Source organism: Phacochoerus africanus, chromosome 11 (assembly GCF_016906955.1).
Source record: "Phacochoerus africanus isolate WHEZ1 chromosome 11, ROS_Pafr_v1, whole genome shotgun sequence".
Lineage (NCBI taxonomy): Eukaryota > Metazoa > Chordata > Mammalia > Artiodactyla > Suidae > Phacochoerus > Phacochoerus africanus.
The window spans coordinates 17,783,641-17,801,741 of record NC_062554.1 but is presented as its reverse complement, the minus strand read 5'-3'; the positions used below and the strand labels follow the sequence as shown (position 1 = coordinate 17,801,741).

The following is an 18,101-nucleotide window of genomic DNA, read 5'->3' as shown; positions in this document are numbered from 1 at the left end:
AAATTATGCTTTATCACAAAAATAGGTCATCCTCCACATAACATAATTTAATGTATATTTTAAACAGTAGCAAACACTAATGAGAAAATTGGGATAGACCAAATCTTATCACGTCATTCCCCTGCTTAAAACTCTTCAAAGTCTTCCAATTGCCACTAATAAAGTGCACAGATTCTTTAACATAACACCTCTGGACCTTCATGAGCCTATGTTTCACCAGCCTCCTAACCCGATTCACTCCTTTGACCCCAGTGATCAAGGCCAAATGTCTATTTCTGCAAGCTACCCTCTCACTCTGCTTAGAAGTACTCGCTCTCTCTCTCTCCTAGCCATTCAGCAGGGCTCAGCTCAGCTGTCACCATCTCCAAAAATTTTTCTCTGACCCCGACTGCCTTTTCTTGAAAGCACTTGTTTATGCTCTGCATATTTCTCATTTCTTCTACCCTGGCACTGAGCTCCGTGAGGGCAGGAACTGTGTCCTATTCATATTTATCTTTCCCAGTGCCAGTGTCATGAGCTGAATTGTGTCCCCCAAAAAGATGGTGAAGCAATGTTTTTTGAGCAATGTTTTTTGTTTTTTGTTTTCCTAAAGAAGAGATATCAAATAGTCTGTTATCTGTGTAGACCGGACACGTTAACAAACAGGTGGGTATTATCTGTAGACCCACAGGTAAAGTTTTTCCTTTGTCGATTGAAATGCATCCACATCCAGAAGTTGCCTTAGTAGGTGGGTGTTTTCTAACACAAGGCCTGCCAGAGTTTAGGATGTTTTCTGTATTTCCTTTCTTGAAAACATGTAGTCAGAATACACAGAATAACACTAGTGTTTTTGTAAAGCATTGAGCACCCTGACTTGCAGATGTCTTAGATAACCTAGACAGAAGCAGTCTCCTTAGTAATATTAAATTTTGGAGATACTCTAGATCACTTTCCTAATCAAATCACATAAAAGAAAGTTGGACCAAGTTACTGAATGATTATAAGACATCATGGGCTTAGTTCTTTACAGTCATAAGGACTATCTGGGTACATTGTAACCATACAACTCTTTCAAGCATTGGGGGTTTTATTCCAAGCTTCTCAGATGCAATATCAGCCTGTGTTCCCAAGACTTCTGCCTTCTGGCCTCCATTCTCATTGACACCTGCTCCTCCTCAGTGTAGTCAAAAAACAAGGGGAAAGGATGAACTGTGGTCACGCCTCATGTTCTATTTTCAAAGGATGAGGGAAAGATTTTGTGTCGAAAAAGGTTAAATCAAAAGCTTGGGAGTTCCCTTCATGGCTCAGTGGTTAACGAGCCTGACTAGGATCCATGAGGAAGTGGGTTCAATTCCTGGCCTCACTCAGTGGGTTAAGGATCCAGCAGTGCCACGGTCTGTGGCATAGATCACAGGCACGGCTCAGATCCTGCGTTGCTGTGGCTGTGGTATAGACTGGCAGCTGTAACTCTAATTCAATCCCTAGTCTGGGAAAGTCCATATGCCGTGGGTGGGGCCCCCCCAAAAAAGCAAAAGCTTTAGACATTCTTTTCCACCTGTACCTCCTATGTTAACATGAGGATATTAACATGAGGATGTGCAGTAAATACGGAAAGAGAAACCCAGCTTTACTCTATATGCAGTCCTGAAATTATTTGCACATCACATGTTTATTAAACAGATCAGTTTTTGTTTGGGGAATTGTGTTTAAATCTCACATGCTTTTTTCCTTTTCCAGAGTAGTGAAATATCCACTACTTTTATTTCCTTTCGTGATTTTTATTACTTATATTTTTCTTTTTCAGCTTGTTTATTACTGGTATACATGTAGGCATCATTAATGTTATTCTTAATAGCCAAACATTCCACGGCCTATGGTGCTGGGTGAGGGTGCAGTGTTTGAGGGTGAGACCTACCAATTCTTGTCACTCAGTTTATTTTATAAGTTGATTAGTCTGCCAACATTTGATGATCCATAGCTATTTCTTTATCATGGATACATCTTTTCAATATTATAACCGATTCTCTAAATTGATCATTTACCAAAAATATTTGAGTGTTCCTTACTCAAATCTTCATAATACTCATTGTATTTATCCTGTTAGGGATCACTGTAGCTTTCATTATTATCAGTACAGTTTTGGAGTGTGTGCCAGGCATCTCTGCCTCAATTTCCAGCCTAGGTAATTTGAGGTTTTCATGAGCATTGTATGACCTAAATCAAGGCAACTAAGTCTTTAGTCATTTAGTCAGTCTGGATATATTTGAAACGTGTGTTCTCCTTGATCAATTCCAACATAATATTCAGCATCCAGCCCAAGTGCTAAACCTTTTGTTTATTCTCCTCCTGCTTTTCCAAGAAGTAAATCATGGGAGTTCCCTTGTTGTAGAGTGGGTTAAGGATCTGGTGTTGTTGCAGCTGTGGCTTTGGTCACATCCCTGGCCCAGGAGCTTACATGTGCTATAGGCACAGGCATAAATGAAGGAAGGAAGGAAGGAAGGAAGGAAGGAAGGAAGGAAGGAAGGAAGGAAGAAAGAAGAAAGAAAAAGAAAGAAAGAAAAGAAAAGAAAGAAAGAGAAGAAGAAGGGAAGGAAGCAGGGAAGACGACAAGAAAAGACAGAGAAAGAGAAAGAAGAAGAATAGAAAGAAGAAAGAAAGAAAGAAAGAAAGAAAGAAAGCAAGCAAGCAAGCAAGCAAGCAAGCAAGCCAGTCAGTCACTGGGCTCACATAACATAGTCCCATTACAGAACCTTAGAACTTATCCTAGCCTGTTCAGTTATGTCAAGGTGTTTAGAGATCTATTTTTCCAAACAACTTGAGAGCTATTGAAAGCAGAGAATTTCTATTTATCAAGAATCAATTTGTAACAACTATAAATGGAAAGCAACCTTTCATTTAAAATGTATAAGTAATAAAAAATGTGTAAGCAAGTGAGGTCCTACTGTACAGCACAAGGAACCATATCCAGTCTCTTGGGATAGACTATGATTGAAGATAATATAAGAAAATGAAAAATAAACCAATGGGACCTAATCAAAATGCCAAGTTTTTTCACAGCAAAGGAAACCAAAAAGAAAACAAAAAGACAACTTACAGAATGAGAGAAAATAGTGTCAAATGATGCAACTGGCAAGCAACTTATACAACTCAACAGTAAAAAAGCCAACAACCCAATTGAAAAGTGGACAAAAGACCTGAATAGACATTTCTCCAAGGAAGACGTACAGATGGCCAACAAGCACATGAAAAAATGCTCAACATCCCCGATTAGTAGAGAAATGCAAATCAAAACTACCATGAGATACCACCTCACATCAGTGAGAATGGTCATCATTAATAAGTCCACAAATAACAAATGCTTGGGGGGTGTGGAGAACAGGGAACCCTCCTGCACTGTTGGTAGGAATGTAAGCTAGGTACAACCACTATGAAGAAGAGTATGGAGGTACCTTAGAAATCTATACATAGAACTACCATATGACCCAGCAGTCCCACTCTGGGGCATATATCCAGACAAAACTTTCCTTGAAAAAGACACATGCATCCGCATGTTCATTGCCACACTATTCACAATAGCCAAGACATGGAAACAAACCAAATGTCCATCAACAGATGATTGGATTAGGAAGATGTGGTATATATACACAATGGAATACTGCTCAGCCATAAAAAAGAACAAAATAAGGCTATTTGCAGCAAATGGATGGAACTTGAGATCATACTGAGTGAAGTAAGTCAGAAAGAGAAACACAAATACCATATGATATCACTCATATCTGGAATCTAGTATACTACACAAATGAACCTTTCCACAGAAAAGAAAATCATGGACTTGGAGAACAGACTTGTGGTTGCCAAGGGGGAGGGGGAGGGAGAGGGGTGGATGGGGTGCTCGAGGTTAATAGATGCAGACTGTTGCCTTTGGAATGGATGGGCAATGAGATCCAGCTGTACAGCACTGGGAACTATGTCTAATCACTTCTGGTGACTCTATACATGTATGTGTAACCAGGTCAACATGCTGTACAGTAGAAAATTGACAGAACACTATAAACCAGCTATAATGAAAAAATAAAAATGTGTGTGTGTATATATATATATATATATATATATATATATACATGAATGACTGGGTCCCTTTGCTGTACAGCAGGAGTTGGCACAAACATTGTATACTTTAATACAAAATAAAGAAAGTAACCTTTAAAATTGTGTAAATTTTTTTTAATTTATCAAAGAATCTACATGTGCCAATTACTAAAAATCATAGATATACTTATTCCCTTGTTACAGATGAGGAAACTGGGTCTCCAATTTACACAGTTAGTAGATGTAAGAATCAGGATGTGCAGCTAGCTCGGCTGTTGCCGCATTGCTGCTCAGTGCTTAGCGTGAACTCTGTATCGACTGAGGCACAGTGGTAACCAGAGGTCACGTGAGGCAGTGTAATGCTGTATACATTTATCAACTCCTACTGACTGCACTCATTTTTCAGCCAAAAAAGAGTCAAAAAGACTTTAAGGGGAGTCTTTCTCAGAGACAGGCAACTTTCCTTGTCTTCTTCTATTCCTTTGTTTATTCTTTCTTTCAATTAATGCACATTTATGAGGTAACTATGCACCTGCCCTGTTCCACTGTGTAGCACAAAACAGATAAAAATCCCTGTCATCATGTCACCAAGGAGACAGACAATTAAAAATTAAATGAGTACATAGATAATTTATATAGTATATTACAAGGTAATAAGTGCTAAGGGACACTGAGCAGTAGAGCAGTATGAGGAATTGGGGGGTACTGTTAGGGGACAATATTAAATAGGGAGGTCAGGTTCAGGCTCCTAGAGAAATTGAAATTTTAACAGCACCCTGAAGGAAGGGTATTCTAGGCAGCAGAAACAACTAGGGCAAATGCCCGAAGATGAAAGTGTGTCTGGCATGTTCTAGAAATATTAAGGCAGTAAGTGTGTCCTGAGTGGAATGAAGAAGGGGAGTATTAGCAAATGAGGCAAGAGAAAGTGGTCCTGTAATGCAGACAGACCACCCCTGCTTTAACAGAGTGGATGAAAGGAAACCATGTCTCCAAATGGATCATTTGGCTTTGGTCTTAATTGCTCATTGGCCCTAGCCCACATTTGTCTTCACAGAGCAGCCCTCCAAATCTCAGCATCATCTGAGATTAGAATATTTAGAATACTGTTTCAGCCAGGCTCAACCAGACTCACTCATATGCACTCTTAGATCATTATTTCTATAGAGTTTCTGGTCCACTCATTTCTTTACATTTATAGAGGCTACAACTGATAGCTGTTTATACAATGCATAGTATGTACTCAGGAGATAGATATATGAGTGAGTGAGTGAATGAATAAATGGGTGGATGGATGGATAGATGAATGGATAGGAACAGATTTGATTTCATAACATAGATGGATACTTCTACCTGTAAATAACCTTGTATTCTGGATGTAGACATAAAATACACATTTCCGTATTACACGGAATTGGATATCTGCAATATGGGTTGAGGGTTGATTAAATGTTGATTATTTTTAAATATATCCATGTTCCATCAAAGTAAGAGAAATCAGGGAAAATGTCTAGTTCTCTAGTTCCTATTAAATATACTTCATCTGGAGCAGAGTCACTAGTTAAAAAAAGTACTTAAATTTAATCTTGGGGAAGGGAAAGTTATTTCCCTTTTAGCTGACGTATTTATGTCTACAAAAGCCATAGTGATTTTGGTGTCTTGGTAAAATCTTCAACTTCAAATGTCAGCTACATGTTATTCCCTTTGTTCAGCTTAGCCTTGTTTACAGAAGTAATTTGTTTTCTTAGCTCTTCTGTAACTCAGACTATCTGTGGCATTTACTGTTAGCATAGTGGATATAAATCAGAGTCCTTGGATTGGTTTTCACCTTTGGTCCGCAGTTTGCGGTGACTTCTATACTATTATAAATGCAGTATATTGAACCTAGCATATGGCTATGAAACTTTTGTAAATATGTTTTTTTAAATTTCCTTATCATTGCCTATAAATATGAGGGAACAGTTTTGGAAAACATGAGCTGATGTGTGTACTTTAAATTTCATAGGAAAAGTCAATTGGGGACATTTTATTTACTTTTGGTCATCTTTCACTTGATAAACAAATTCTTTAAATTTGAGGCAAACAAGTACATTTAGCAATCTATGCAATGTCAAAGGATCAATAAAGCATAATTATTGACTTTAGTAGGAAATTAAATAACACTTATTTTAACTTCCCTATCAATTTAAATCCATTTTCCATTTATTGTTATCAACTATTGTAGTTAATTTAACAAAACAATCATTTTACTTCAAATATAATTCCAGATGTGTTACCTTATAATTTCCTATGCTGTTGTTTTGATTAACTAATCATTTGTGCTATCTTAAGAGCAGCTTATAGCCCTACTCAATATTTTTTCAGGAGTTCCCATTGTGGCTCAGCATTAAGGAACCCGACTAATATTCATGAGGATATGGGTTCGATCCGTGGCCTTGCTCAGTGGGTTAAGGATCCGGTGTTGCCATGAGCTGTGGTGTAGGTCACAGATGTGGCTCAGATCTGGCGTTGCTGTGGCTGTGGTGTAGGCTGGCGGGTATAGCTCCAATTTGACCCCTAGCCTGGAAACCTCCATATGCCACAGGTGCTGCCCTAAAAAGTTAAAAAAAAAAAAAATACTCCATTTCACTGTGCTTGTATTGAATAAATACATTTTTTTAATCTTTTTAAAATTTTTAAAATATACTTTTTAAAATCTCAGGTAACCCTGAGAAACCCCTCTGAGGCAGTGAGAGAGGAGCTAGGATATATAAGAGTTTTTGCAACAAAGAGCATGGAGCTGGAACAAAAGAGGCCTGGGCTCACTGAAATCTTTCCTTTGATATGCACCTCCTCTATCAAGGCCAGTATCCTGAGTTTTCAGGGCCTGCAGGACTCAAAGGCTCTCACAGATGACAGTGACAATCTTTATCCTTAACTGCAATGCCCGCTGAAATAACTGGGCTGAAATACAACACAAGGAGGAAAAGGGGGAATATCAGGACATATGTGATAAAGGTGGAGGGGAAAGTGCATACAGCGTGCACACGTTTTACAAAAGTTTGTTGCTGATCTCCTGAAGGTCACTACCAGCCACAAGGAGCAGACAACACCATGAAGAATTGTAGTGTTTTTCTAGATATGAGGTGATGCAAGAATTGGGCACATAAAATCTTCTCCTAAAAATATTTGACTATCGGAAGACCTGTTGTTCCAGTTTTCCCGGAGTGCCTCACTCCTGATAGCCACCCTGAGCTCTGCGCAGGGGGTGTTGTGGGCCCAGCAGCTGCAGTGGCTCATAGTTTAATCCAGGTAGAGGCTGATGGCAAGTGCCAAACTTTAGTTCACATTATAATTTCAGAATGTCATGAAAATATGTGCTGTAAGGATTGTACTGAATGAGTATTCAGTCATATTCTGAGAAGGATGCTATTTGTTGTTCTTATACTTTTAAAGAGTCTATCAAGCATTCTTTTAAAATGATCTCATAATGATTTTTAATAGCTATAATTGTTATCACTCTATAGCTTAATATAAATGAAAGATGTTGGTTGTGACGGCATGGATGGACCTAGGGGATATCATGCTAAGTGAAATAAGTCCAACAGAAAGAGACAAACACTGTATTATTTCACATACATATGGATTCTAAAAAAAACAAACAAATGAACAAACATAAATTAGAAACATAATTATAAATACAGAGAACAAATAGGTGGTTGTCAGAGAAGAGGGGAATGTGGGAAGAAAGAAATAGGTGATGCAGAAAAAGAGGTACAAGCTTCTAGTTGTAAAATAAATGAGTCCCAAGTATAAAGTGTACAGTGTAGGGAATATAGTTAATAACTATGCAGTATCTTTGGTAACACATCATAACTAGACTTATCATGGTGATTATTTTAGAATGTATAGAAATATCTAATCTCTATGTTCTCTAGTAAGAACTAACATAGGATTGTAGGTCAAGTATACTTTAGAAACAAAGAAATTCACTCATAGAAAAAGAGATCAAATCTGTGATTTGAGGGGGGATGAGGAGAAGGGAAATTAAATGAAGACAGTCACAAAGTACCAACTTCCACTCATAAGATAAATAAGTACTAGGAATGTAATGTACACTATGACAAATATAATTAATGCTGCTGAATATTATGTATGAAAGTTAAGAGAGTAAATCGTAAGAATTCTCATCACAAGGAAAAAATTTTGTATGCTCTTGATTTTGTTTCTCTATGAGATGGTGAATGTTCACTAAACTTATGGTCATAATCATTTTGTGATATATATATATAAGCCAAATCATCATGCTGGACACCTTAAACTTATACAATTCTATGTGTCAATTATATCTCAATAAAACTGGAAGAAAAAAGTTTATAAACCATAGCATAGTAAAATTCATCTCAAAATAGAAAAATTCCATGTTTAAAATGATTTGATATTCTGTTGTTGGTTATAAAAATAATAAAGTCAAATATATAATATATTTCCTTATTCTTTAGACTGTGTATAGGGGTTCTTTTAATATTAAATATTTTATTTTTATTTTATTGAAGTTTAATTGATTTGCAGTGTCATGTTAGTTTTAGGTATGCAGAAAAGTGATTTAGTTATAAAAATGTGTGTGTGTGTGTGTGTATTCTTTTTCAGATTCTTTTCCCTTAAAGGTTATTATAAAATATGGAGTATAGTATCCTGTGCTTTACAGTAGATCCTTGTTAGCTACCTGTTTTATATTTAGTAGTATGTATATGTTAATCCCAAACTTCTAATTTATCCCCCCATTTTTCTTCAGTAACTGAAAGTTTATTTTCTGTGTGTCTGTTTCTGTTTTGTAAATAGCTTCATTTGTATTTTTTTAGATTCTGCTTATAAGCAATACCATATATTTGTCTTTCTCTGCGTGGCTTACTTTACTTAGTATGATCATCTCTAGCTCCATCCATGTTACTGAAAATGGCATTATTGCATTCTTTTTTATGACTTAGTAGTATTCCATTGTATATTTCTAGAAAATCTTTATCCACTCATCTGTCCGTGGACATTTATGTTGCTTCTACATCTTGGCTGTTGTATATAGTGCTGCAGTGAACACTGGAGTGCAAGTATCTTTTCAAATTATAGTTGTGTGTGTGACTAGCTTTACTATAAGTTAATAGCAGGAAATGCCAGGAAGTTTAAAAGATGTTAAAGGTAGAGAAGAAAACCTGAAAGGCAAAACATCAAGCTTCTTTTCCTTCTCTTTCTGAAATTATTACATAAATATCCAGTGTATCTTCCTTGTGACTCAGCTCAGAATTTGTGGAATGTTCTAATGGCCATAATTTCTATCCTGAAATGTCAAAAATATTGAGGTTTCTACCCAAATGATTAGTGCTGCTTCTGTTCTCTATGTTAGAGTAACAACAACAACGAAGATGAGCCCACAGACTAAACATGAGCAGGACAATACTTGTGTTTTGCTTCATTACCATTAATCGATAGATTTCAAATATATAAAGAACAAGTTTGATTGATATAGAATCCTTATTATTATTTATTACTGTTGTAATAAATTAAGGGTTTTTTGTTTTAGGCTGTTAAAATGTGACTCGTAGCACTTTCTTAAAGAAAAAAAAAAAAACAGGATTTTCTTTTTCTGTTTCTTTTCCATAGGTTTAGGCTTCAGTATTGCAGGAGGTGTGGGGAACCAACACATTCCAGGAGACAACAGCATTTATGTAACTAAAATTATAGATGGAGGAGCTGCACAAAAAGATGGAAGGTTGCAAGTAGGAGACAGACTACTAATGGTAAGTGTGACTCAAGCAAAACTATATGTGTATTTATAAAGCTCTTGTGTCCCAGTGCATGACTGTCTTAGTTACTTCAGACTGCCTGAACAAAATACCGTAGACTAGGTGAGTTGAACAGAAATTTTACCTTCTCACAGTTTTGGAAATGGTGAAATTTAAGAGCAAAGTTCTGGCCCATTCGGTTTCTAGTGAGGTCTCTCTTCTTGGCTTGCAGACAGTTGTCTTCCTGCTGCAACCTCACAGGTCCTTTCTTCTGCACTTGTGCAGAGAAGACTCTCTTCTTTTAAGGCCATGAGTCCTATTGGCTCCACCCATAACTAATTTAACTAATAACTTTAATTACTTCCTAAAAGCCCTATCTCCAAATACACTCATGTTGGGGGTTAGAAATTCAACATAGGAATTTGAGGAGACGGAGCACAATTCAGTCCCTAGCAGTGACCTGGGGCAGAAATTGAAAAGAAGGGAGAGCAGATTTTGTGGTAAGAGATATCAAAAGTATATGTATAATTGTTGACATTTTAAAGACAGAAATTTAAATTTTCAGAGGTCCCTTTGTGGCACACAGGAAATGAATCTGACTAGCATCCATGAGGATGTAGGTTTGGTCCCGTCCCTGTTTAGTGGGTTAAGGATCCCAGATTGCTGTGAGCTGTGGTGTAGATCACAGGCGCGGCTTGGATCCTGCATTGCTGTGGCTGTGGTGTAAGCCGGCAGCTGTAGCTCCAATTCAACCCCTACCCTGGGAACTTCTATATGCTGCAGGTGCAGCCCTAAAAAACAAATGATAATCATCATAATAAATTTAAAAATAAAATAAATTAAATAAATAAATAAATAAATTTTCACCCATTTTCATAAATACCCAAGGTACAAAGATTATACATTGGTTGTTTCTCTGATGTAATCCATCTCCTATCAGCCAGAGAGACCGCTAAATCCAGACTGATAGAGAGGTGGGTTTTGCATAACAAAGGGAACCTCACCATCTGGTTGATTGATGTGTACATTTCTATGCCTCTCTGTGTTCCTTTGTTCAACCAGTGTAGATACAACCCCTGACTTCCAAGAATTCCTAATCTGAGTTCTGCATAAGTGGATTCCATTCCTCTTCTCCTTTCAGACAAAGTTACTACTATTTTATTTGCCAGCCTCCCGCATGTTTCAGGAGTCCTGGACAATGATTGACACCAACACACAGCCACCATTTCTGAGCCATGGAGTTAAATGATAAACTAAAGCAAAGCTGAGACAATGATAAGCAGTGAGAAAAAAAAAATGGGGATTGCATCTAATAAAACTGTTTCACTTCCATTTATTGTTTTATATCAAATCTATAGGATAATAATGAAATACTAAAAATTATAGAAGATAGCTCGCAAGTATACCTAGTCTTATCTAGTCATATGTCTGCCTTTGTAAAACTGGCTCTTGAATCTATGTCTGCAGGGAACAGTTATCTCCAACACTTTCGTGAGAAGGGTTTGAGAAGGATCAACCTATACAATTTCAACAGAATAGTCACTTCTAGGACATGTGCAAGTTTTGGCAGTTGAACCTCAAAGTTCATTGTGCCCACATCCCTGGACTCTAGACAGGTTGTTTTTAGTCCCACTGGCTTACTCTTATAGTTGTCAATGATTTTCGTGTTGAATTAGCTAGATAAGAGCTTTATAACAGTCTTGATAACTCACATTTATTTGGCATTTATTGTGCACCATGTACTTTTTTTTTTTTTGTCTTTTTGGGGCTGTACCCTCAGCATATGGAGGTTCCCAGGCTAAGGGTCCAATTGGAGCTATAGCCACCAGCCTATACCACAGCCACAGCAATGCGGGATCCGAGCTGCATCTGCCACCTACACCACAGCTCACAGCAACACCAGCTCCTTAACCTACTGAGCAAGGCCGGGGATCAAACCCCAATCCTCATGGATATTAGTCGGGTTTGTTACTGCTGAGCCACAACAGGAACTCCTCCATGTACTTTAAAAAGTGCTTTTCTGTAATGTAACATGTATTTCTCACAACAGCCTATTTTATATAAGCAAAGGGAAAAATTGAGATAGAGAGAGCTTTACTAACTTAGCCATAGTCATAGTTAACAGTGGACAGAATTGGATTTCAAATCCAGGCAGTCTGGTTTGCATCCGTGCTTGCAAGGACCAGACACTGTCTTTGCATTTGTTTTCTGGAATTTTCAGTCAGTTCTTTCCTTTAGTTATCATTCGGTCATTCATTAATTCCTTTATTTATCAAATAATATATTGAGTACCTATCATGTCCCATGTAATAGCCAGTACTCAGGAAGGAACTGTCAGGAGAAAAAATATGGTCAAACTGAATGGACAAAAAAATGTGCCATTAATGAGTTCAGTCAATGTTGCAACTGAGAGTTTTTGGCTTCTTTAGTACTTAAAGTCACTGTAAGTTTCTTTTTCTTTTTTTTTTTTATGCCATTTAACTGATATTTGAGGTATACCTGACATATAAAAGCTGAACATATTTAATGTATATAATTCTATGACTTTGGGGATAAGTACATACCCATGAAACCATCACCACCATCAAGGCCATAAAATTATCCTTTACTTTCCAAAGTTTCCTCTCACCCCCTCTATTATTAGCATTATTATTCTTATTTTGTATGTGCATGTGGTAAGAATATTTAACATAAGATCTACCATCTTGGACATTCCCACTGTGGCTCAGTGGGTTAAGAACCCAACATAGTGTCCATGAGGATGCAAGTTTGATTCCTGGCCTTTGCTCAGTTGCTGAAACTGCACATAGATCACAGAGGCAGCTCGGATCCAGTGTGGCTGTGGCTATGACATAGGCCAGCAGCCATGGCTCAGAGTTTACCCCTAGCTCAGGAGCTTCCATGTATCTCAGGTGCCTCCTTAAAAAAAAAAAAAAAAACTAACGTCTTGGCAAATTTTAAATATATAATACAGAATTATTAGCTATAGGCACTATACCATGTCGTAGATCTATCATTTTCATTCTTGAGGCATAATGTCTGCTTGTTTTTTTGCCTTTGATGTGAAGTTTGTTCTTACGATGATGTGCCTTCTGAAACAGAAAAATACTATCAGGATATAAGACCCAAAAACTTCTCTCAGGAGGACAAACGTTATTGTTTGCTGACTTCGAATGCAATAAACTTGTGATATCCATTGTCTATGGAGTGCTAAACTGAAAAATGGAGAGAACGGTTTCATTCTAAAGTCATGTGTCGTAGAAAGCGACTGATTTCACCTTTGATTCATTTTTCTATATGAGTTTAGATGTAGATAGTTTCTAGAACTCTTAAGGTGTTTCTTCAACCACTGTATTGTTATATCATGCTAGATGTTGTGTGCCCATTTCCTGAAGCTCTGTTTAAACTTTTAGCTTTATTTATATTCAAATTCTTAAAAAAAAAAGAAAAAACCCTCAAAGTCTAAATAATTCCATCAAAGGATTTTCCAGGCACCATGCTATTTTTCCATTATTATGTTCTTGATATTCATTGTAGATGTAATGATTTCAAAAATAGCTGTGACATAATCCTTAACTGTTTTGAGTTTTAAAGCAGTTTTTAAAAAAATGAACCTTGGACAATAATAGGTCTCTCTCCTCTTATGTAAGGAAAACATAATTAGTATTTCCAAGGCAACTGCCAAGCTGAATCTGGAAATGAAAGAAAATGATTCATTTTTTAATATTCTGAAAGAAAAATGACCCTGAGGGAGAGAATAAAGAAAAAAAATCACAGTAGCCACCCTAAAAGACCAATTACCTTGCTTCAACCAAAAATATTCATTAATGCCCTCCTTCTGTCATTCTTACCACCTCCTTGTCCCTTTACCACCCCCCATTCTTATCTTCTTTATCCTTCTCCTCTTCTGTTCTCCTCCCCCAAAGGAAGTATGAATAATTTAAACTGTGATTTACCAGCTGTACCACGCTGTGTCTATTTTTCTTTAAATAGCTGTTCTTCTTTCTAAAACAATGTGTCCCCCTCCCTTCTCCCACTTTGTAGGAAAAATTCCTCCATATATTATTCATTCATAGTTCTGTAAGTACATTGATCTAAAATAAAACTCCATTAATTTCTTCAGACTTTTGTACCTAAATCACCACAGGTCAGTAAGTCTCCCAGTATCTGCCCTGTAGTCAGACTACAATCTCTTTTTTTTTCTTTTTCTTTTTTTTTGGGGGGGGAGGTGGGTGTTTTGTAATAAATCTTTCAGTTTCTCAACTAAAATAACTATCACGTTGGGCATCACCTGAATCATACCATATATACTGCATACTTTTTTTTCTCTAAATACTCTAGCTATAGAATTGAAAACTATTTATCTGAGATGTTACCTTATTCCATGCCTCATTTGGTACATCAGAATCCTACAGAAAAGCAACCATATGAAATTAGCCCCTCCCCTTCTGCTAGAACACTCTAAGGATGGAGATCTTAAGGCCTCCTCAAAGCTATCCATTAGATACTAACCATCGTTAAAAATGTTTTCCTAAAATTGTATCAAAATATATTCCCCTAAACATCTCTCCCCTTATCAATAGCTCTTTCCCTTAGAAACAGAATGACGAATGCCAATTCCTCTTCCACTTTTGTTTGAAAGTTATGTCTTGATAGTTCTCCACTTCTCAGTTTTTTAAGATACCTTACACATTTCCACACATCCATTTGTCTTCTCTAAATAGATTACCCTGTTAACAAACCTTCTCTTGATTCCTTAGAATGTTATTCCTCCACTTAAAAAAAAAAAAAAAAAAAAAACCTCAGGCAGAATTGTACCATCTGACCTTTACACTGATTCTACTATAAGAAAAAATTATTCTGTCTGTCATATTTGCAATGAGCCTCTTAGTGTTTCAAATAATATGACTTTAATGTCAGACCTATCTGATGTTTCATGGCTCTCACTCAGATGGCTCTCTTTATCAAGTAATAATTTTTAAAATTTCCCCTGCTACTTGGCACTTATTATAATTCACTAGAATTTTGTTTTGTTATGTTTTCAAATGGCAGTGACATCTGATTTTAATGGACCCGTACCAGTATCTCAGTGTCGTAATCTCAGGCGGAATAGATGACCTCTTGAGCTTGAACTTCATGCGACAGATGGACAGAAATTAACCGTATTGATAATTTTCCAATTCTTACATATATTTTTACACACCGGTTTTTTATTAAGCCCTACCAAGGTGATACACAGAGCTATATGTATTACAGAAATATGATCTTCTTCAGCTGTTTCTACAAAAGAGCAAAAACTCTGAATCCAGGATTACCTAATTGTTTTCTTTACAGGAACAACATAAACTGTTAATTGGGAAAGCCCCCTTGTCTCATTGTGACTTAAAGCTTATCATATTAGTCTCTTCTTTCCCACAGCCTTTGCTTGACATTTGAAGGAAAAACTGTCAGTGAGAGAACTCTTGCATCTTTTACAGAGAATAAGTTTATGTCTTCTTTGCTTAAAGAGAAGATATAGGTAAGAGGAAAGGTAGTAGAGGCGTTGAAGTCATGGGCAAAGACAGTGGACCCAGAGATGGGATAACAGGATTCAAGCCCCAGGCAGCCAGCATTAACTCTATCTAACTGACCTCGGCCAGGTCTTGGCCATCTTTGGTCTTTTGTTTTGTCTTCAGTACCATGGCTGCTTTGCCTCAGATCAGTGTTTTTCAAGCATGTTTTAAAATGTTCATCTCGTGCCTCTGTCACCTGAAAAGGGCCTATTGTCAAATAAGTCTGGGAAATTCTGCAACCTGGATCTCACCTCTCTTGTAAATTCTCAACAAACTTTAGCATATTAAAGCGCCTGTGAAGTCCTTCAGTCAAGGAACTGATTTAACTTTGATTAATGCTATAACTTTCCAATGTATTTTATTATGGAACTTTTTTCTTAAAGTATGGTTTATAAAATACCTAGAATTAGTGTTCAGTGGAGAACACTCTAGAATGTGCCATGTCTGAGCATCTCTGATTTTTATTCCAAAGTTTACATCCTATGGTAAGGATATTAAGTGGATTTAGGAAATATGAATAGAAACACTACGGTTTTCTGATAGAATATTGGCTTTGAGGATCTAAATTATCATTTTCGGTAGATGTACACTCTCACCTAGTTTCATTCAAATATTAATGAGAAAATCACCTTGAAGAGCATTCAAATATGCAGATATTTTCTGAATAATGAAGACGACTTTAAAGGATTTTCATTGCTTAGACCAACCTTAGCTACTACCGACAGCTGTAACTGTCTCTACACAAAGCTCTTTCCGCCCACCAACACACTGCTTCCTCCTTAAAAAGATCTTTCACCTATAACACCCCCTCAGAGTCCTCACTCCAACACTTGGGAGTGGGGCAGGACAGTTGTTACTGGTGTTCTTATTTTCCAGAAGAGTAAGTTGGAACTCAAAGATGACAAATTTCTAGTGTTACATAACTAATACATTGTGAAATTGGACTCAGACGCAGATATCAATTTCCCAAAGCCACATTCCTTTCAGCAGAGTACTCAGTCTCTCTGGTGCTCAATATGGGTTGCATATTTGAATCTTGTGATAAGTTCTTGAACATTAGTGATGCCCAGGCCTCAATCAACCCTTAATAATCAAATCAGAATCTCTGGGGAAAGAGCCACACCTTATTTTTATTTTTCTGGTTCTAATGTGCAGTCAGAGTAAGAACCACAGTCCTACCTTGACCTATCATATCCTACCCCACTCTGCTGCTTCTCTACTGCTTCTCCTGAGGGTAACTTCGGTGATAATGCTTATTCTATCAAGCTGGCCCAGCATCATTTAGCAATTTCCAGTAATGGACTGAAAGACATTTCAAAGTAGTTTACCCTTTAGGCTCTGTCCCCTATAGTTAGAGTACCTTCTGAAATACCAGGAAAAAAAAAAAATCTGGGTAATTATTTCTTGGACCCCCATCTAATTTCTCTCAAATGTAATAAAATTACAGTGTGATGCAAATGCAATGACATATCTTATTTAAGGGTGACAGTGTTTTATATATAAATAATTTTTATATAAAGGGTTAAAGTCTTCCATTGTATTGCTTATTTCTTTTGTTTTTATTTTCAGTTTAGTAACCCTGTTTATAGAACTTGCTCTGTAGTCATCATATATTGGTACTTACTATAGACCAGTGGTTTTAAAATTCTTTTAATAGTGCACCACATCAGTAAAACATAGAAAGTTTCCTCTAGTCTATGTATATTTCTCTACTTCAAATTGCATTCATATATTGCTCTGCTAATATATTATATGTGCTTTTAAACCATACACAAAAAATAGAAAGATGAATATCACTGTGATAAATATTTAGAAGTTCATATATTACTTCCTGCACCCAGTGGACTGCCCTGGGGTTCCTATCATACTGTCCATTTTGGTGACTGCTAACATAGAGAAAGCTGGAGTCAATCGAAACATCACTGTCACTAGCTCTTTCTCTCTGCAAAATGAAAAGTTATGAAATGTATCAATGATTAATGAAGGAGCAAGAAATTCACACTGTTGGAGCTTTGATTAGGTCCCTTATAAGCTGACATGACCCGATACTCACATTCTATACCAGCCTTTTATTCTTATATCCCATGCCTGACACAGAAGGAGTGTCTGGTAAGTGTGTGTTGTTGGTTGAATGGCCTTCATTCCTTATCTTTCCTCTCTGACTCAACACAAGTGCCTCATTCTTCCTATTAAGTAGGGAATTTTGACGCCCTTCCTTGGGTGTGCCACGTTGTTATTTTTTAACTTATTTAGCTTATTACTTCAACATTTATTATGTGCCTGCAATTTACAGTGTGTCAGCTGGGAGAATACAAAGATGAAAACGATCTAATCATTGCCCTTGAGAAGGTCAGTCTTTAAGATGGAAAGAGGTACTGCAGAAGTGTCATATAAGAGAAGGAGTGATCATTTTCCCAGAAAGAACCCCGAACCCTGACCAGGAAAAAAACTATTTCCAGCATTAGGATCAAGAAAAGCACCGTGTCTGATTATGATGTTTGTTTGCTCTCTGTATATTGCTTTACAGTGTCTTTTCAGGTTCATGATAGCATTTTTTTTCTCATAAACACAAGTAAATCAACACATAGATCAGTATGCTTCCCATTTTACATATAAGAAAAGTAATGCTCAGTAAATATGTTAATTTACCCAAATTCACAAAACTAGAAATTGAGAGCAAATCTGGATCTATATTCAAAACTACTCTCATTGTACCAAGTTGCCTTCA

The 18,101-nt window shown here is 36.8% G+C and overlaps 1 protein-coding gene across 6 annotated transcripts in view; it reads left to right on the top strand.

The window, feature by feature from the left end:
* The window catches only part of DLG2 (discs large MAGUK scaffold protein 2), a 1,194,846-nt gene that overhangs the window by 654,632 nt on the left and 522,113 nt on the right, over positions 1 to 18,101 (top strand). For all 6 annotated transcript variants that reach the window (XM_047753849.1, XM_047753843.1, XM_047753842.1 and 3 more), the window contains one exon: positions 9,700 to 9,836. In XM_047753849.1, coding sequence (XP_047609805.1) covers positions 9,700 to 9,836 — 137 coding nt within the window. The remainder of the gene's footprint in view (positions 1 to 9,699; positions 9,837 to 18,101) is intronic.